Here is a 21,056-nt window from a genome sequence, read left to right on the forward strand (position 1 = left end):
ATGCTGAAAGCGTCAATACGCCCCCTGTCATCATCATTACCTTTACAGAACTATAATGGAAAGGTCTGATGGCTTGGTACAGCGGAGGCGCCAACCTAAACAAGAAGTTGAGGACGAGGACAGAAATGAACAGGTCTGCACCTTCGTTATGACTTCCATTCAGAGGGGTGTATATTTTGCATAGTTCCCCGTCTTGTTTATAATTATTGAGTATTGGTGGGCCAAAATAAAAATATTTTTATTTACACTTATTAAGCAATCATACTTCAAAAGATAAAAGGAGGATGTGCTTTAAAATAGTTTGGACGGGGGGGGGGGGGGTTACTCGAGAACCCTTAGAGCTAGAGTGAGCTAATTTCTAATTTAAGCTTCTGTAGGGCCAAAGTTACTTTTAAGAATATCGGTGACCGCCGCTCCCGCCGAAAACCGCCGTTTTTTACATTTCTCGCGGAATAAGGCAATTTGGAATTATTCGAGACCATGTTATTTTTTCAAACCATTTTAGTGCACCTTCACATCCTCCTTTTATTTCTTACATAAAACGCTTATTTTTTTTCAAATTACATATCCCCTCTAACCTATAAAATATAAAATGTCAATTTGGCCGGACTAGATTTAATGTCCACAAGTCCTAAATGTGGTAAATGTAAAATCTCCTTACATTTATCTATAGACATAATATATCTAGATGGTCCATCTGACCCCAAAATTCGTCAGACTTGAATAGGAAAATCTAGCAGATATACACCGTTATTTATAATTCTTTCAAATAATACCAGCTTTCTAACTAATAGTATGACCGGGTTGTTCCTCCACTCTTTTCCTATTGGCTGATTTAGAGAGCGTGTCTCTAGATTAACTCTATTTTTAATTTCATTTCAGGAAGTCGAAGAAGAGGAGAGGGATAGCAAAGACACAAGATTGACACTTATGGAAGAGGTCCTACTCCTAGGACTCAAGGTAAGATTGACAGTTATGGAAGAGGTCCTACTCCTAGGACTCAAGGTAAGATTAACACTTATGGAAGAGGTCCTGCTTCTAGGACTCAAGGTAGATTGACACTTATGTAATTTAGCTTGCTAATATGAACCTCATTTATTGTTGAATGTTGAAAATCTTTTGCAACATCCAATAAATAATAAAACGAATACAAAGGCATGTAATATGTATTGTCGTAAAAATTGTAGCATATTACATAATAATACATTAAGCGAACAATAAATTAATTTGAACTTATTTTTAGGATAAAGAAGGTTACACATCATTTTGGAATGATTGTATTAGCTCTGGCCTTAGAGGTATGTTTTCAAAATACAGCTATAGGGGGTAGTTGCACGAAGTGCACTGGATATTTTTTTCTGTTATTTAGTTTAAACTACATCTAAAGGACATATATTTGAAGAATTTCAATTTTCTACCAGGTAGGTAGTTTTTAAAATATCATTACTTGAAAATCATATTTTTTTGTTAATATATTCAACTTAAATGGCTATCCTGTTTTCACAAAAATAGCATGATGACTATTTTAGGTGGTGCCTAATTGAATCTTATTTATTGTAATACAAAATTTCATATGTTAGACGGCATTTTTGTATTTTTTGCATGCAATAAAACTCTTTAAATGCACTTCATGCAACTATCCCTTTATTTTCTCATTTAGAAATGACCAATATTTAAATTAAATGAAGCATTTGTTTCTTCACTCTTTGTTAACTTTAAATTATCTCTTCAAGGTTGTATTTTGATTGAGCTGTCATTGCGAGGCAGAATAGAACTGGAGAAGTCTGGTATGCGTAGAAAGGGCCTTCTCAACAGGTATATTTCATTTAAGACCTAAAAATATATAGAAAAAATTCTAGATCAACATATATTTTTGCTGTAGTTGATCCTTTATTTTTGTGTTTTTACTAAACCTACTTCTATACCTAAGTAGTGAAGTAATAACAAGCGTACTACATCTATAATACAAAGTAGAACGATGTCCGTCTGTCCCTAAGGATCTCGGTAACCACTGAACCGATTGGATTTTACTCTTCAGGATATATTCCTACTGGTCCTGTTGTGGTTTTACGCTATTTCTTGGGGTTGGAACACCCTTAACCTCCCCAAAAACAAAAAATCACCCCCCCCCCCATTTGTTTTAATTTGGTGGTTGCAGCACCATAGGTACTTAATTCTCGAGGCTAGGGGCGAAGCCGCTAGTATAGTATAGATCAATTTGTCTTTTTTACTTTTCAAAAATCGTAAAAGAGAAGTAAGTCTATTTTATTTACCTACTTACTTAATACTTTAAATCAGTGGCGTGCACAGCAATTCACTAGGGGGGTGTGAAACCATTAATGGGTGAATAAAGGGGTTACAGGCATTTTAAAATCCAATTTTAATAGGGTGTTGAGTTTGACACCTCTCTACAACCCCCTACCGCACGCCACTGCTTTATATTTATTATTTAAGTGGTTGTAGTTTGGCTATTTTCGTGGACTAATAAGCTATTTCCTATAAAAATACCTAAATGCTTGGGAAAAAATATCAGTTGCTCTTCATATTAATACACAATATACATGTCACTGTATTAAGATTAAAATTAACCTAATAATAAAAACCAATTTTTAGGAAAATTGTATTAAAGAATGCTGACCCTTGTGGCGATGTGCTTTTGGATGAAGCTTTGAAACATATTAAGGTTGGTCTTTTTTTTTTCAATTACAAGGACAACTGCGCCTAAAGTATTTCCTTCTGTCCAAGAACCACTCTGTGGTGAAGCCTCTCTAAAATAAGGACTGCAATATCTTAATGAGTTGGCAAGATCTTAAAAGGACAAACAAATATGATAGGGTTCATTCAAATGTTCATTAAATTAAATAATACTTAGAAGATTTTTCTTTAAGATTTAGAGGATTTTTTTGTGTAAAAATATTTTATTTAGGAAACAAACATGCCAGAAACTGTTCAAACCTGGATAGAATATCTTAGTGGTGAAACTTGGAATCCTCTCAAACTTAGGTAACTTTAAAAATAATATAATCTCTTCAATTATTTTCAAAATATTTTCTCATTTGTAAGATTTGAATATATTTAAAATGTTTGATTTGTTTGCCTTCCTGTGAAACTTTTATTTATCGAATTTTCTATAATTTTTAATAATGTAATTTCTAGTTTTTATATGAAGTCTTGTTTTAGTTATAATTGTAGGTAGGTATTTATTTAGCGTAATGGCGTATCTTAATTATAGGTACTATTTTTCTCCTTTTTCGTTTGTATAGTTCAATTGTTTTCACTTTTAGGTATCAGTTGAAGAATGTGAGAGAGAGGCTAGCTAAAAATTTAGTTGAAAAGGTAATAAAATAACAAAGGGGGAGGTAGGTTGTGCTAAAATTTCGTAAGTTTTGAGTTTTAAGAATTTAAAATAGAAGTAGAACTATAAATTTTGTATGGCAGTTACTCTAATATAGAAAATATCTACGTTATACCCCTTTAAAGCCATGCCAAATTTTAGAGTTCTACTTCTATTTTAAATTCTTAAAACTCACACATTTACGGAATTTTAGCACACCTACCTCCTCCTTATCTAGATGATCGATTTTATTACAATATGGATTGGTTGGGGGTATGGTAAATGAAAGATGAATGAGTTTTTAAAGTTATGTTTGTACTCTTTTCATACTGATAGGTAAATATTCATTTTTTGTTCATTGTCTTACAGTTTTCTAAAACATCATAAGATGAAAACTCGCAAACAAATATTTTTAAGTGTTTGTTTAACTGCTTGAATTCTTTATTGTTATTGCAAAAACAGGGGTGTATATTTTCAAATTTGACCCTGCTGAGGTGGGGGGGGGGGGGGGGGGAAATAAAAAATATGTGGTTGGGGGGAAAAAATTTTAAATTTAAGAGAACTGAAAGCTTTTTTTCCATTTTTCTCACCTTTTTGGTGAAAAAAATTAAAAGAATATGTGGGAGGGGGGATACTATGAATAAAATAAAGAGTTTTGAAAATATTTTTCCATTTTATTTACTTCCTTGCTGGAAAAAAACTAGGAGGGGAAAAAACAAATTTTGCAGCAGGGGAAAAAAAATGAATCTTGTGCAGAATATACAGTATACACCCCTGTGCAAAAGCAAAACTAAATATTTGTATTAATGGTATGTAAGGTAAATAAAACTTATTTGTATTTAATAAAGATATTTTGAAACAATATTTTAGCAAAGAAATGAAGGAAATTAACTTAAAATTAAGAAACGGTTGTGCTAAAATTCGGATTGTTAATTTTTATGACTTTTGCACTTTAAAAAAGAAACTATTGATAGAATCCACAATCCGAAAATCCGCAATCCACTAAAAAAAAAATAATAGTCCACAATCCACGGATTAATCCGCTTTTTTTTGGGGGGGGGGGGGGTGGCGGATTTTTGTAAGAATCCAAACCCGACCCAAAAATTGAAAATTTTTCAGTCTTGATGAAACTATTCTTTTTTTTTAGGGAGTGTTAACTACAGAGAAGCAAAACTTCTTATTGTTCGACATGACCACCCACCCGGTCACAGATAATTTACAAAAGAACAGATTGGTCAAGAAAGTGCAGGATTCGGTCCTCTCAAAATGGGTCAACGATCCCCACAGGTAAAATTTTCATTTGTGTGTCGGAGGGTGCGTGATATTAAGTAGCAAACGTAGGGGTAATGTTTGGACACCAGGGAGGGGGGAGACATTGGACTGGAAATTTCAAATTACTCATTCAAAGGGTAAAAAAACTTAGGTACTTAAGTAAATCTTGTTGGGTGGGCTGGTTCTAACTACCAGTGTCTAAACCTTACCAATTTAGTTAATTTTAACGCAATTATCATCATTGAAAAAATGAATTTTAGAAATTTATCACTCTAGAAGTTAAACTAAATAGATTTTAATGGAAAGAACAAACCGTGTTAAGTACTTGAAATCTTGTAGATAGATTCTATAATGTTAGTTTTTGATGTGGCATGTAAAGACCTTTCTATAGACACCTTAACAAGGTTTCTAACACAATCTTAGCCAATTTGGCATCAAAAAGAAAGACCTGGCAAAAATCAAGAACTAGAAATAAACAATCAATGCCTTAATGCCTCAATGTTGGATGGGTCTGTCTTTTTTATGCCAAATTGGTAAGGATTGAGTGAGAAAACTGGTTAAGCTGTCCATAGAAAGTTTTTTTACATGCACCATCAATAACCCTAAACAAGGGGCCTATCTCCAAGATTTGAAGTACTTATGGTGGTTCAAATTTTGAGAAATTGTTTGTTTTTTTTGAACACCCTTTATTTGTTAGAATTTGAATATGACTATTTATTTCAGAATGGACAAAAGACTTTTGTCATTGATTTTCCTCGCACACAGCTCAGATGTTCTAGAAAATGCATTTGGACCACTGAGGTAAAATTTTCATTTATTTTAAACTTGGGTTAGGCCGGATATCATCTGGTAATTTGCCGGATATCGAACGTTAGTCATATATCCTACCGGATACCGGATATCAAGCATTAGAGAACAGTTGGATATCCGGTATCCGGCCCAACCCTATTTCAACTGGATGTCTGTCTGTCTATCCGCAGTGATTTCTATTTAAGGAAACCTTTTTACAGGTTTTTGTCTATTTTGGGTGAGATTAGCTTCCAATTTTAGTTTAAAATAATGTTATCTTAATTTAAAATTCTCTAATATTTCTCTTCTCAAATATTAAACAGTGTTATTCTTAAAAAGCTAAAGAACAAACATAAACCTTAATACTTTATAATTGGGAAAAATACTAGGTTTTTTTTCTTATTACATTTTTAATTTCCTACTTTATTAGGAAAATATAAAGATTCATCCTTTTTTTATCATGAAAACCTAATTCCAAGATTATCCTCTATTTTTGTCTTTGCTAATATGCACAACAAGTTGTTAGATTCCCTCATTTGGTACAATAGATGATTCATACTTCCTCCTCTATCGTTTGAAATTTCAAGTCCTGCGATGAAGAGGAACATCCACTAACCAGAGCAAGTGATTCTAAGCATCTTCCAGCATTGACCCATAGTATTTTTTTAGTGAATATACTAGGTTTATGTTAAATATTTGCTTTATCGACTAAAAGTTAGGTTTCACCATGGTTTTATATAAAAAAAACTTTGAAATGTAAATAAATTTTTAAAGCAATATCATCAAATGCTTTGTTGAGTTCAAAGGACAATAAAATAACACTGCAGAAAAGCATCAAATGTTGTAAATTGCAAAAGTACATTAATTAAACTGTTTGCAAGTTACCAACCCTTTTTCTTAATATACATTTTTAATCACAATAATATACTTTTGTGTCAAAACTTTTAAACAACAGTTTGAACTCATCAAAACATTCGATGATATTGCACCAAACAATGCTTAACATTTCATATAAAACCATGGTGAAACCTAACTTTTTAGTCGATAAAGCAAATATTAAACATAAACCTAGTATATTTACTAAAAAAATACAATGGGTCAATGCTGGAAGATGCTTAGAATCACTTGCTCTTGTTCGTCCTCTTTAACTTAAACTATTGGATATTTTAAATAAAACGACCAAGCTAATATTGCTTGATTCACTTCTACAAGAGGACGATTGAGAATGATAACCTTAGTTATTGAAATATATATATGGCCTGTACAAAGATGTTAGTTTGATAAAGTAGTCTTGGGTTGAGATGGATCAATAGCTTTTAAAATCAAATATGTTTATTTATGGTTATTAAATAGTTGTAGTTTAAACCGTTTTTAAAGAAGTTCTACTAAGATTTTTTTACCAGATTTTTCTGGTTGTCAGTTTGTTTTAGTGGCTTAACCTATAAGGGGGGATTAGGCTCCCTAAATTTAATTTTAGTTATGAAAAGAAAAGGCAGTAAAATTTTGGGGGTTTATTCTATAAAGGGGCGTTTTTTTCTTGGAAGAGTGGTGGTCCCACCTCCCAAAATAGTTATATAAACCTCCCTGGGCCCCAAAGAAGCTTCACTGTAACTGCATACTCTCCTCCTAGTAACTCTATTGAAAATAAACCGCAATCCTTATAATAAAGTAACAGGATGTCTATAAAGAAGGATCTCGGTAACCGCTGAACCGATCGGGTTCTACTTAAGAGGGTAATTTTTCATAGGTCCCTGGAAGGTTTAAAACTATTTTAGGGGAGGGTACCACCACCCTCCCAAAAGAAATCACAAAAATCGAAATTTTTTTTACGATTAGAGACTCCTACGCAACATAGCTAGGTATCGTAGAAACTTGAAAGCCACTTAGATAGGTACCTATCGTATTATTTAAAAAAAACAAATACATTTAAAGTGCCACTAGAGGCTTCTAGGGGGCGTAGCCGCTAGTACTTGATATAATAGGATTATTTATTTAGATGATAGTTACTAAATCTTTTTTTATTTTAGTGATGACGATTATGATGTTGCTATGAAAAGAGTTAGGTTAGTAATTTTAATCATTGTAGCTACTTTATTAAGACAACCAGGTACAATATTTTATGCTAATCAAGTCCTAAAAATGTAAGTATGTCCACAAACATAATCCTTTTTTAATAAACAATTTTGCATTTAGTTTATACCTATACAATTTTTTTAAACTTTAAACCTTTAGATTATGCTCATAATGTTTTCTGACACACAAGTTGAGTGTTCATGTTCGTTTGTTCTACCGTCTTATTTCAGAGTATCGCTTTTATGGAGGTTGTCATCCTGGTTAATTTAACATTAGCTGTTTTTTACTAAAGGGGGGGGGGGTTAATGCAACCATCTCGTAATCAGTGAGCAAATGGCACTTACAATTCGAATTTAGATCTGAAATTTTGCATGAGTAATCCTTGGTAGGTCTATTTTCCCTAAATCGAACTAAAAGTTGAAAAAGTAACGGCTAATGGCTCAGCCGTTTAGCCGTTTTTTGACTATTTTTAGGGCAAATCTGCCATAAATTATGTAGGAATCAACTTTTTAAAACAAATTTTTGCTTTAAATCATGTGAAATGATACAAAAAAAACTCATTTTAGATTTCTAGTACCAGCAACTAGCGGCTAGAACCGCTTGAAAACGTTTTGGAGCAGCATAGAGTATTATGTGTAGATAGGTTTCGTGATGATTTCCCTTGAAAATAGTTTTAAAAATGGCTAAACTGCTGAGCCGCCAGCCGTTAGCCGTTACTTTTACAACTTTTTGTTCAATTTAGGGAAAATAGACCTACCAAGGATTACTCATGCAAAATTCCAGATCAAAATTCGAATTCTAAGTGCCATTTGCTCACTGATTACGAGATGGTTGCATTAACCCCTCCCCCCCTTTTTAAAACACTCTTCATAAAATACTTACCTAGTCTACACCTACTAAAGTTTCGGGTATAGTCCCTTTCGTGGCAACGCACCTTAAGGGGCGATTATTCGTATTTTTCACAGTAGCTTTTCTCCTATTTCTAGCCCTAGCGGAGGGCTGTAACCCTGCGGGGCCAATTGCCTAACCCTGTGGGGCAAACATATAACCCAATTTAACCTAAAATAACATATAAAAAGCCATTTTAAAAATACGACTAATCGCCCCCTTAAGGGGCGTTGCCACGAAAGGGACTATTCTTAAAGTTTCTTTTAAGTTGGTTTTTCCCGTAAAAAACCCTAAGTTAAATCTTTTATTAAAGTAGTCTTAAATCTAAAAGGTCATTATAGAAATCGATAATCGTTATAAGATAAAATATGAATGGTTTATTGATTATTGTTTCTTCTTAAATATATTATTAAATATTTATTAACATTAACGTAACCATAGCATTCATGTGAAGAATATTATCATTTCTTTAAAACAACTTATGTAATAGTTTTGTTGCGATGCTACTGTATTGATTAATTTTGTCTGTACGTCTGTAAATCTGTAGAGGAAATGTGATTATCTCGGCTGCTATTTAAGAAAGACAGCTGAATTTTTGTGAAGATTTTCTGTACCAATGAGCATCCATTCTTGTATTCTTGGTCCGTCAGTATTAGGGTTGGGCCGGATATCCGGTCTGGCCGGTCATCAGGCCGGATATCCGGTCATTTTCAATATTCAGTCGGATACTGGATATTAAAACTATCCGTTTACATGATATCCGGCTGATTTTTGACGCCGGATATCCGGTAATTTGCCGAATGTCGAACGTTGGCCAGATATCCGGCCTGAATTGGATATCCTGGTTTAGAAATCAGCCGGATATCCGGTATCCGGCCAAAAAAGTCCAGCCCAACCCTAATTTTTGTGAAGATTTTTGTACCAATGAGCATCCATTCTTGTATTCTTGGTCCGTCAGTCTGTCGGTCATGCTTAGAAAGTCATAAATACTTATATATTTTTAAGGTTTCGTGTTTTTGTTTAAAAGGGGGAGGCGTTGGTGACTCTTTTTGATTCCAAAACTAAAAGTCAAAGGAACTCAACTAAAAACAAGGATGACAACATCCATAAAAGCGAAGCACTGAAACGGTAGGACAAACGGACATTAACACTTGTATAGTATCTGAACTGAAAAATCGGAACATAAATGTATAAATGTCGAATCAAAATTGTAGGTAAATTTGTTGAAAAACTGCTTAAAAACTAGATAATGTTTATGGACATACTTACATTTTTGGACTTGATTATAGAGTTGCTTCGCTTATAATATTGTTCTTTGTTGTCCCAGGAATCAATATATCAAAAATCAGATCAAACGGATAATTAAAACACTTGAAAATTTGTTGTTAAAAAAGTAGAAAAATCAACATGTTTAAAATGGACGTACGGACATTCTGGTAATGATTATAGAGTTGCTACGCTTTCTAAATCGTACCCAACTACTACAGGAATCATCATGCAAAGTTTGAAATCGATAGGACAATTCTAAGATGCCTAAATTAACGAATAAAAGCTATCTATCTCGGACGGACGGACGGACGGACGTACGGACGGACGTACGGACGGACGGACGGACGGACCGACCCTAATTATAGAAAAGCTTCGCTTTTAAAAAAGAGTTACAGCTCTGAAATTTTGCATGGCAGTTGCTTTAAAGAGGTAAAATGTGGAACTGTGAAGAAACGGCGGCGGAACAGCCGCTTTCGCCAAATTGTTTTTTTTTTTTGGCGGGAAACGGCGGTAGCGGTTGTTTCGCCAACTTTTCTTTACAGTTCTACATTGTACCTCTTTAAAGCGACTGTCATTTTAAATTTCACTGCTGTAGCTCTTTTTTAAGTTGAATTCCTGTAGTTTTGGTTTCAAAAAGTGTCACAGCCGCGTCCCCTCCCTTTATCACATATTCTCTGTTTCTATTTTTTTTTTTATGACAACTCACAAATGAATATCTGCTATATAACTTAATTTGCCCGTTTGTCTGTAGTCATCCTTGTTATATTCATTATTACAAATGTACTTTTCCAGAGTTAGAATATATTCTTCATATAACAGGGTTTTTTATGATATTTTTAGGTTTCTAAGGCTTGTTTTGAAAAGGTTGCCCCTGCAACTTCTCTCTTAGGTTATTACATAGTTTTAATCCATATAATAAAAGGATCATGGAAAGAAAATGAAGTAGCGGGTTTTGTCGTATTTTCACAGTACTTTTTTATTGGTTATTTTAGGTTAGGTAAATGTAAATAATTGCCCCCACAGGTTTAGGAAATTGGTCCCGCAGGGATTAAAGCCCCCCGCAGTGGCTAGAAATAGGAGAAAAGCTACTGTGAAATTACGACGAAACCCTCTACTTCGTTTTCTTTCCATTATCCTCATAATTGATCATTGGCAAGTGCGGACTTAAAACATTTTTCTTCACGTCCTTTGATTAATAGTATGCCTGATCCTTATGAATAAAAATAATTTCAGAGACCTGCTGGACCTTGACATGGAGGCGGAGGCCTGCAAACAGGGCACCAACGAGCTCATGTGGTCAGTCTTTGCCGCCTTCATCAAATAAACACACACCAACAAATGTTATACAATCAATTACTATCACACTAGCGGCTACGCCCCTAGAGGCCTCTTGTGGCACTTTAAATGTTTGTTTTTAAAATAATACAATACCTTGCAATGTTGCGTTCAAGTCTCTGTAGGTAAACAAATTTTTATTTTTATTTGTGATTTCTCTTGGTAGGGTGGTGGATCTGGTACCCTCCCTAAAAATAGATATAATCCTTCCCGGGACCTATGATAAGCTACCCTGTAAAGGAGAATCATACCGGTTCAGCGGTTAGCGAAATCCTTCGGTACAAACATCTTCTTACTTTAGTATAAGGATAATTTGGGATTTGGTCCTAATAGATAAATTTTTTTTTTTGGTACACATATTGAAATTTTTTTAGGTTTCTACATGTAAAATGTTAGGCTTAAAGAAAATTATTTTTTTTTAACAAAAGTTTTAAAAATGCCTTATTCCAAAATTCCTATAAATATAAAACAAGAACAGAATCTTAATTTAAGATTTTATTGTCTTGTTCATAAATAACCAAGAAAAAGTACTGTAGAAAGTGGTATTTGTTTATCGTACTTCTAAAAAATTGCATTTGATACTAAATTTTCTTTTTACTTTTCAAGTAAAGTTTATTTGAGTCTAAGGCTAATTCATAAACATATTTTTTTGGCTGCTTTTTGAATATTTGTTCTACTTCAACTGGTTAGGTATGTAATTTAAAATTTAATAACTATTTATCATAGATTAATTTTTACAAAAATTAAGTCAAAGTTGAATCTAAAATGCATTTGAAATTTATCGTGTTATTAGGGTTGGGCCGAATATATGGCCAACGTTCGATATCCGGCCGGATATCCGGCATTAAAAATCAGCCGGATTTCCGGTATCCGGATAGTTTCAATGTTCGGTATCCGGACAGATATTGAAAATAGCCGGATATCCGGCCCACCCTTGGTTTTTATATGTGATACTTTTCATCTAGCCAAAATATCTTTTCATAAACAGATTTTGAAATTTTGTGGCCGTGCAAATTTTTTTGAAAATTAAATTTATATTTATATTGTAATGAAACCTATCTAAAATAAGAGATTGTCTTTTTTCTGAAAGACTTTGCTTTTCAATAGAGTAGATTTAGTATATTAAGAAAGAAGGAGGAGGGGGGCATTGCACAACATCCTCTTTATTTTACATGTGACATGTGAATATATTACACTTAGAATCAAGATAAAATTAGAAACTTATTGCTAATCAATGAAAAGAAATTAATCCTTTTCATTGATGTATGGGCAATTTTTTGTTTGACATAGGTTCTAATTTACTCTTTTTCTAAGTCATTTATTCATATTTGCAAAATAAGAATAGATTGTAACAGGGACGCCCAAGAGAGGGGGGATGTGTTATCTACCCCCCCCCCCCCTCTTAAAAAACACATTTGATAACCCCCACCTATTGTGATTTATTAACCAATCCCCCACCCACAAAAAAAAATTGTCCCCTACTCCTCTTTCATGATTGTAATTATGTGATCAAGTTTTTTATTATGTTGTGTGCTGAACTTTGTTGATTAAAGTTAATTATTATTTAGTATTGGATGAGTTTTTAATTAAAAACACCTGTTATTCACTTTTGCTTAATTTTCATATGACAGATGTCTTTTTCTAAATTTCAACAGGAATTACTTGAAATATATTGATTTTTCTTCTCAACTTTAAATACAGAAATGAAAAAAAATGTTTAATTTAATTTTGATTAATTATGATAACAAAAGAAACTTTATTATAAATACACTAAGCTGGCTCATTTGGGGTTTTTACCTTTTCATACAACATCTTATATATATTAGGGTTGGGCCGGATGTCTGGTCAACGTTCGATATCCTGCGAATTAGCGGATATCCGGCTGATTTCTAATGCCGGATATCCGGTATCCGGCCGGATATCTGGCCAACGTTTGATATCCTCCATTAGAAATCAGCCGGATATCCGGTATCTGGATAGTTTGAATATCCGGTATCCTGCCGGATATTGAAAATGGCCGTATATCCGGCCCAACCCTAAGATGTATACCTACTTAAAATATTTTTCAATAGGTATTTTTTTCTCAAAAAGACTCTAAATTTGCTGGCTTACTATACACTATGTGAATGAAATAATAAGTAATAATTTTGGAGGGGGGACATTGTAGCTATCTCGTAATTCTAGTAAAAAGTAAACTTAAAATATTAAAGAGAGGCATAAAGGGGGGAGGAAGGTTGTGCTAAAATTTCGTAAAGGTGTGTGTTTTAAGACTTAAAACAGTATTAGACCAATAAAATTTATGTTTACTTTTAAAGAAAAAATTGTCTATAGTTCATTTCAATAAGAAATACACATATTTAGTGAATCTTATCGTTTTACTACTATTTTTAGGCCTTAAAACTCACACCTTTACGGAATTTTAGCACAACCTACTACTCCCTTCATGAAAAAATCTTCATTGGAAGTTTTATATGAATTTATAACTTTTTTGTGATATTTTTATTGCTCTAACTACCATAATTACGATATTTCTACAATAATTCCCCCTTCAGTTAATTTATTTCCGGTGTTGGGCAATCCTAATTTATTCATTTATAAATATAAAGTATTCATTTTTTATACTATAAATAAAATATATCTATTAGAAAATTTAGTCTACATTTTTCCTTTTTTTAAATATGTTTTTCTTATATTTTTGGTTGTTTATTAATTTCATTTATATCTACACATTTGAATTGGATAGATACCTATTTCATTTTTTACATTCTATTTTTGGAAAACAAAGTTTTTATTTTTTAAAACAATTTATTTAAGTAATAGGTATAACCAACAACTTAATTAATTCGGACAAATATTGGATTATTTCATCTGTTTTTGGGGGACTAGTATTTTAAATACTACGGTAGCCCCCCCAAATCAGCTGAAAGGGATAATTTCACGAAATGCAAATGAACTTAATTTAGTAAACCGCATATTTTTTCCCAGTTAATGGGTTAAACTACATTTATTTAGCATATATTTGAAATAAATTCAATTTTCTACCATGCAGTTTTTAAAATATCAAGACTTGAAAATTGTCTTTTTGTGATATATGCAATTTAAAAAGACTATTTCCAAGTCTTGATATGTTAAAAACTACGTGGTAGAAAATTGAAATTCTTTCAAATATATGCCATATAAATGTAGTTTAACCATTTAATCAGGATAAAATATGCGGTTCACTAAATAAGGTTCAAATGCAGTTCGTGAAACTACCCCTTTCTAAATATTTTTCCGAATTTATTCAGTTAATGTTCTCAATAGATTTTTCCATAGGTAGCTAACTCTTTTTTAAATTTAGTTTTACGTTTTTTTTTATTTTAACAGTTGATGCTTTTTAGTTTATAATATTTCAGAAGGAAAAAAATCACAATGAAAGTGGAACAGAAAAAACGGATGTCGAAAACGATGAAATTTTTCGAGCTGAATTTTGGGTTCCGACGTCCATATAATATGTTGGTCGATGGCACGATATGTAATAAAGCCTGTGATAAAGATAAAGTTTTTAGGGGTAATCTTTCAGAGGCATTAAAAACGTAAGTACAACATAAATATTCAGGGGTGTATATTTTGCACCAGATTGATTTTTTCCCCTGCTGCAAATTTTTTCCTCTCCCAGTTTTTTCCAGATAGGAAAAAATGAAAAAATATTTTCAGGGCTATAATTTATTCTTATTATCCCCCTTTCCACATATTCTTTTAGTTGGTTAGTAGGGTCAAATTTGCAGAATATACGCCCCTGTAAATATTTGCGTAAATCAGAAGGATATTTTCATAATATGCATTTAAAGGTACTTTTGAATGAATATAGGATATACGTGGATATTTCGTCAATTTAGCTTGCAACCATGGATATTATTGTAGGTACAGTTCGTTTATTGGAGGGTATGGGGAAGTTTGTTATTTTAGCCTGGTACAAACTTCACTCTATTTGATTAAATGATAATATCTGGAAGATCCAAGTAAAAATAAATCCATTTATACTAGTGGCTATACCCCTTCGGAGCAGACAGACAAACATCCTGTTACTTTATATAAGGACTAGCGGCCACGCCCCTAGAGGCCTCTAGGGACATGTAAAATTGTTTTTGTCAATCTATGTTAAAATCAGCTATTTACCAAAAATATTTTTTTCCGCTAGTACCAAAAATCTTCTTAAGGCTTTTTTTACATATGTTTTTCTTGCGATTTTTCTTGGTAGGGTGGTGGTACCCTCCCCCAAAAAACCTTATAAACCTTCCCAGGACCTATGAGAAGCTACTCTGTAAAGGAAAACCATATCGGTTCAGCGGTTAGTGAGATCCTGCGCTACAAACAAACATCCTGTTACTTTGTTATTACTTTACTAGCGGCTACGCCTCTAGTGGCACTTTAAATGTTTGGTGTTTTAAAAAAATTCTGGTAACGATTATAGAGTTGCTATGCTTTTTAAATCGTACCTATCTGCTATTGGAATATTATCATGCAAAGTTTGAAATCGTTGGGACAATTCTAACATGCCTAAATTAACAAAAAAAGCTATCCGATACGGACGGACGGGCCTACCCTAATTATAGAAAAGCTTTACTATAATTAGGGTCCGTCAGTCCGTTACGGATTAGCTCTTTTCGTCAATTTAGACATGTTAGAATTATCCTATCGATTTACTTTGCATGGTGATTCCTGTAGTAGTTAGGTACTATTTAGAAATCGTAGCAACTCTATAGTATTAGTCATTACCAAAACGTCACGATGTCCATTTTAAACATGTTGATTTTTTTTACTTTTTTGACATCAAATTTTTGTATGTCAGAATTATCCGATTCAACTTAATTTTTGGAATACTGATTCCTATTACCACAAGGTACAATCATCTCTATAATCAAGTCCTAAGAATGTAAGTATGTCCTTAAATATTATGTATTTATGCAGTTTTGCAACAAATTTACTTACAATTTTGTTTATACTTACTTATGCAATAATAATCTGCTTTTTCAGTTCTGACACTCTAAAAATGTGAATGTTCGTCATTCTCACCGTTTCAGATCTTTGCTTTTATGGATGTTGTCATCCTTGTTTTTTTGTAATAATCTTATTTTTTAGGTACTTCTCAAATGAAGTTAAGATTGTAACTACAGGTTGCTGTATAACTGAACTAGAAGAAATAGGTACTATTATTTTTAAAAGACTAGCGGCTACGCCCCTAGAGGTCTCTAAGGACACTTAAGGAGGGGAAGGTCGAATTTGATATTCCAATTTATTATTCTAGGTTTTAAAAAAAAATTTAAAAAAATTTTGGGGGGTTGGGATAAGATATTTTTTTTGGGGGGGGGGGGTGGGTAATTTTTTTCTAGAGGCGATATCTCTTGGGAGGGTGGTGGTACCCTCCCCCAAAATAGTTATAAAACTTCCCTGGACCTATGAGAAGCTATCCTGTTAAGGAGAACCCGATCGGTTCAGCGGTTAGCGAGATCCTTTGGTACGTACAAACACACAGACATTCAGACAAACAGACAAATAAGTATTATTTTGTATACCTTAAGATCTTGAAGAACAAGCGCGTCCACAGGATTTTTAAACCGTTTAATATGAATTGAATTGAATTGATGATCAAGCACAGTGGGGTATGTACAATGTACATGGCAAGTGTTAACTCTTTTTGTTAAAAAGTGCTACCACGCAACTTCACCCCCCCCCCCCCCTTTTCTTAATTTGATTTGTGCTTTTCTTAGATAAATAGTAAAGGTTTTGCCAATTAATACATGAGCTCTATTATTGGCACTTGAGGAGGGGGGAGTTGAATTCGATAACCCAATTTCTTATTTTAGATTTTAACGAAAAAGTAAAAAAAAATTGGGGGGGTGAAATTTTTTTTTGGGGGGGGGATTTTTCATTTTTTAAGGGGGGTTGGGGGTGTTCCACCCCCCAAGAAAATAGTTATAAACCTTCCCGGGATCTATGAGAAGCTACCCTGTTAAGGAGAACCCAATCGGCTTCGCGGTTAGCGAGATCCTTTGGTACAAACAGACACACAAACATCATGTTACTTTAGTATAAGGATACCCGTTTCAGGGAGTTTTTACGTAAAGTGTAACGCGTCAGTCAGGTTTGTGGGTGAAACAGGCCCTACTGCGTCATACTAAAGACGTTAAAATAAGAAATATTGTTTTGTCATACTTGTACGTGACGTTAATAAAAAGAATAGGAAAAAACACATTATATATACAGTACTTGAGCAATCTATTACTAAGAATAGTTAGAACTTACACAGAAAGTTGGAAAAATCAAAGTTCTTTTATTTTAGGTATGAGATGGATGTTTCATGCAACAAATATTCTTAAAAGCTTTCCATTATTTAGGTAAGTTTTTAGTACTACAGATAATTTATGATAATACTAGCATCTACGCCCCCTGGATGCCTCTAGGAGCAGATGGCGCGGGGGGGGAGGGGGGCAGGGATTTCGATTTTCAATTTTAGTTTTTCATTAAAGAAAAAAAAGATTACTTAGAGATTATTATTTTCTCTTGGGAGGGTTTCTCTCAAAATAGTTAGTTATAAAATTTTACTACTGGGCCTATAAATAGCTTCACTGTAAAGGAGAACCATCAGTTAACCGAGATCCTTCGTTGCCCACACATATCCTGTTAGGGGGGGGGAGTAACTCGTCACCTTCACCCTTTTAATTTTTTTTTTCTATGAGCGATTTCTCTTGGATGGGTTGTGGTGCCCAGTACCTATGATAGCTACACTGTAAAGGAGAACCATATCGGTTTAGCGGTCAGCAAGATTCTTTGGTACAAACAGACAGATAGTTATCCTGCTATTTTATAAAAAGATCGCATTTTATATGCTTGTACTAGCGGCTTCGCCCCTGACCTATAGGGTCTTTGCCCCAAGAGATATAATTACATCTTTTATTACCTGAAGATGCCCCCACTCCACCACTATTTTAAATAATTAAAAAGAAATTGGTGGGGGGGGGGTTTGTTTTTGGGGAGGTTGGGGGTGTCCCACCCCCCAAGAAAATAGCCTAAAACCACCACAGCACCAGTAGGTATAAATATTCCCTGAAGAGTAGAATCCGATCGGTTTAGTGGTTACTGAGATCTTAAGCGACAGACGGACAGACAGACGGACGGACAGACATCATTCTACTTAGTATTATAGATACCAAATTCTTTTGCTGGCTGTTCAGACTTTGTTATTATTTTTAGTTATTTTTTAAAGAAACCAATTTACCTAGCTTCTACCGACATGACGTGAATGAAATAAATCAATATTAAAACGATGGTGGCAGGGGCGTCCAAACTTTTTATTTGGGGGGGGGTAAAATTTTTTAAGGGAGGGGTAATTTGGTTTTGGGGGGGGTAAAATGGCGCGCGAAGCAAATTTTTTTTACCCCCCCCAAAAATTTTTACCCCGGGGGTAAAAATTGCTTGGGGGGGTTAATTACCCCCCCCTGAAATCTGTTGGCAGGGGTAAGATTTGTTTACCCCCCCCCAAAATTTACCCCCGGGGTAAAAATTTTTTGGGGGGGGTAATTTAAATTTTATTAAAAATTTAGTATTAAAAAAACGCGCGAAGCGCGCAAAAATTTTTTTGTTAGAGATTTTCTTTTATGGGGGGGGGGGGTAAATACCCCCTCCTAAATGGTTGGGGGTGCCTACGGCACCCCCAGGGTAGGGGTAAATTTTAAATGGGGGGGGGGGGGGGGGGTAAAATGAAAAAAAATTTGGGGGCACCTCCAAATTCGTTTGGGGGGGGGGGTAATCGCCCCATTACCCCCCCCCCCCTTGGACGCCTATGGATGGTGGGTACTCACTTTCCATTAAATCCCATTAAATAAAAAATGCCAGAAACAGAATCTCAATACGACAAAGTTAAATACATCCACAAACGTAACAAAGATGACAACATCTATAAAAGAGAAGCTCTGAAACGGGAGTGATTGATTGATTGATTGATTAGCCATAGTTTCTTAGGGTTTGGGCCTAAGTAGTCATGGAGTAGGCTGAGACACTTTTGTCTAGCCAATAGGGCTATCAAGCTCCACGTTCAAGCACATTATGACTTGACCCGCTGTCTCATGAGAGCTACTCATTATTACCTCACCCTCGCCGAATATGGCAGGTGTCCCAAATTAAGTGACCGTAATGAATGACGCTTTCCGCAGAGGAGCTTGGGATAAGGGTAGTACTGATATAATGTACTTGACTATTGAGTATCCAAACTCACTCAATAATCCCCTTCTAACACAACCAGGGGAAGTTGCGTGATCATTATTGCAAATGAGAAATTCAAGTCAACACACGAAAAATTGAACTCGAACTCTCACCACCATAGCTCAGTGTGTTACCACTGTGCCACGGCGCCCCTTTGAACTAAATAATCAGAACATAAATTTTTAAGGACATACTTACATTTTTAGTACTTGATTATAGAGATGCTTCGCTTATAACATTGTACTTTGTTGTCCTAGGAATCAATATTCCAAAAATCAGATCAATCGGATAATTATATTATATAAAAACTTGTAGTTAAAAATTGTCATGTTTAAATAGGACGTAGGGAAATTCTGGTAATGATTATAGAGTTGCTATGCTTTCTAAATCGTACCTAACTGCTACAGGAATCACCATGCAAAGTTTGAAGTCGATAGGACAATTCTAACATGTCTAAATTAAATTAAATTATTATTTTGGCCGTAGTATGAAAATGTTGTTGTTGATATTTGTGCGGGAGTTATTGCACACTCACAGAGCGATAACTATCAGGGATCTAAAGGGATAAGACTATAAGGGATAAATTTTATTATGATAGACAAAATTAACCGATCTTTAGATTAAACTAAGTGGTTAAAACGTTTGGATACTATACTTAATGAACCAACCAACCAAAATTCATTAAAGGCCCAAACTTTGTTATTCCAACGAATAAGAACACGTTTTTACATAATTTTGCTGGATCAATGTCCCCTCCGCCATGGATTATAATATTTTGAATAATAGAGAGGTTTATGTAAATGTATGTGTGGGTGTGATAATCATTTTGTTATATCAGGAACATAAATGGCCAGAAGTAGCACTGTTCTGTTAGAATTATGTTATAGTGTTATATACTATTTGAGAGATTACGTGGCATGCACGCATCAATAAAAGTTATCTTTATTAGATTAGTTGAACCTAATTTAACCTAAATATAGTCTTTTATTGTGATCAGAATCAGATAAAAATATTAATTGGCGCCGCTGCCGTAACGGCCGAGAATGGCGTTTTACGTTATTTGCCGTTTTTCGGCGATGGTCAGAAAAAAAATAATTTTTTTGTTATGAAAAATTAAAAATCCATTTAAAATTTGGTATACCTAGTTTTAAAATTGGCCGCTCTACAGCTGTTTTAATATGAAGCGGCTGACCTCTAAATAGCGGCTAAGGAGCGGTCTGACTGCTATGAATAGAAAAAGTAACTTTCTCTAAAAATGCACATAAACCACCAGAAAAAAATTTCTATCTGTTATTCATATAATAATAATTTGAGTGAAAATGCAGGGATCTAAAGGGATAAGACAATGGCCAATAAATTAATTTACATCATTAATATTGGTGCGCAAAATTACCCCTTATGATAACAACCAGTGGTTGAAATGTTTTGACACTCATTTTAATGATCCAACCAATCAAAATTTAATGAAAGTCCCCACAGTTGTTAAGCCAACGACAAAGAATTTTTTTTGTAAAACTTTGGGGACTAGTGTAATAAACAGCCCAATGTCCCCTCCCTCCCTGGAGAAAATGGCTCTTATTTCATGAACTGTTAAGCTACCTAGTTATAGAATAGCTGTGCTGCGAACTAGAATTTAAAATCAATAAAACTTAACATTCATATTTCTTTTGATTTGCGCAGCTTTTGTAAACAATAAGTTGATTGTCATCATTGACGATTAGCTGTTAAAGACCATTAATTTTTTTTCATCTAAGTAGGGTAGCTTCTCATAGGTCTCGGGAAGGTTTATAACTATTTTGGAGAGGGTACCATCATCCTCCCAAGAGAAAAAACTCCTAGAAAAAAAATTACCCCT

General features: G+C 34.0%; 2 protein-coding genes across 20 annotated transcripts in view; both read left to right on the forward strand.

Annotated features, from left to right (window-relative positions):
• On the forward strand, positions 1–13,609 carry sau (Golgi phosphoprotein 3 homolog sauron). 12 transcript variants are annotated; one of them, XR_013881667.1, is made up of 12 exons: positions 1–133; positions 883–1,005; positions 1,244–1,298; positions 1,734–1,815; positions 2,614–2,683; positions 2,927–3,003; positions 3,285–3,336; positions 4,482–4,621; positions 5,330–5,407; positions 7,423–7,458; positions 10,859–11,085; positions 11,687–13,609. XR_013881667.1 is itself a non-coding variant. In XM_080168921.1 (11 exons), exons 1-11 carry the CDS (start codon positions 56–58, stop codon positions 10,947–10,949), a joined length of 882 nt encoding a protein of 293 aa, XP_080025047.1. In that variant the 5' UTR covers positions 1–55; the 3' UTR covers positions 10,950–11,487. The 12 variants fall into 12 exon arrangements, 2 of the variants coding, with proteins under 2 accessions (XP_080025047.1, XP_080025048.1); XR_013881668.1 differs by having other exon boundaries at positions 11,709–13,609; XR_013881675.1 differs by having other exon boundaries at positions 11,926–13,609.
• Tsp97E (Tetraspanin 97E) overlaps positions 6,573–21,056 on the forward strand; it is a 44,867-nt gene continuing 30,383 nt past the window's right edge. For all 8 annotated transcript variants that reach the window (XR_013881677.1, XM_080168925.1, XM_080168924.1 and 5 more), the window contains exon 1: positions 6,573–6,607. The gene's annotated coding sequence lies outside the window, so the exon portion shown is untranslated. The remainder of the gene's footprint in view (positions 6,608–21,056) is intronic.

The sequence above is a fragment of the Acartia tonsa genome, chromosome 8 (assembly GCF_053477335.1).
Source record: "Acartia tonsa isolate MP-2025a chromosome 8, ASM5347733v1, whole genome shotgun sequence".
NCBI classification, from domain to species: Eukaryota; Metazoa; Arthropoda; class Copepoda; order Calanoida; family Acartiidae; genus Acartia; species Acartia tonsa.

What these genes read in the sequence shown, in the direction of transcription:
- sau (XM_080168921.1), top strand. Translation starts at nt 56, where the DNA reads ATGGAAAGGTCTGATGGCTTGGTACAGCGGAGGCGCCAACCTAAACAA. An exon ending in TGGAATCCTCTCAAACTTAG is followed by an intron (nt 3,004 to 3,284) that starts GTAACTTTAAAA and finishes TTTCACTTTTAG; the next exon opens with GTATCAGTTGAAGAATGTGA. An exon ending in CTAAAAATTTAGTTGAAAAG is followed by an intron (nt 3,337 to 4,481) that starts GTAATAAAATAA and finishes CTTTTTTTTTAG; the next exon opens with GGAGTGTTAACTACAGAGAA.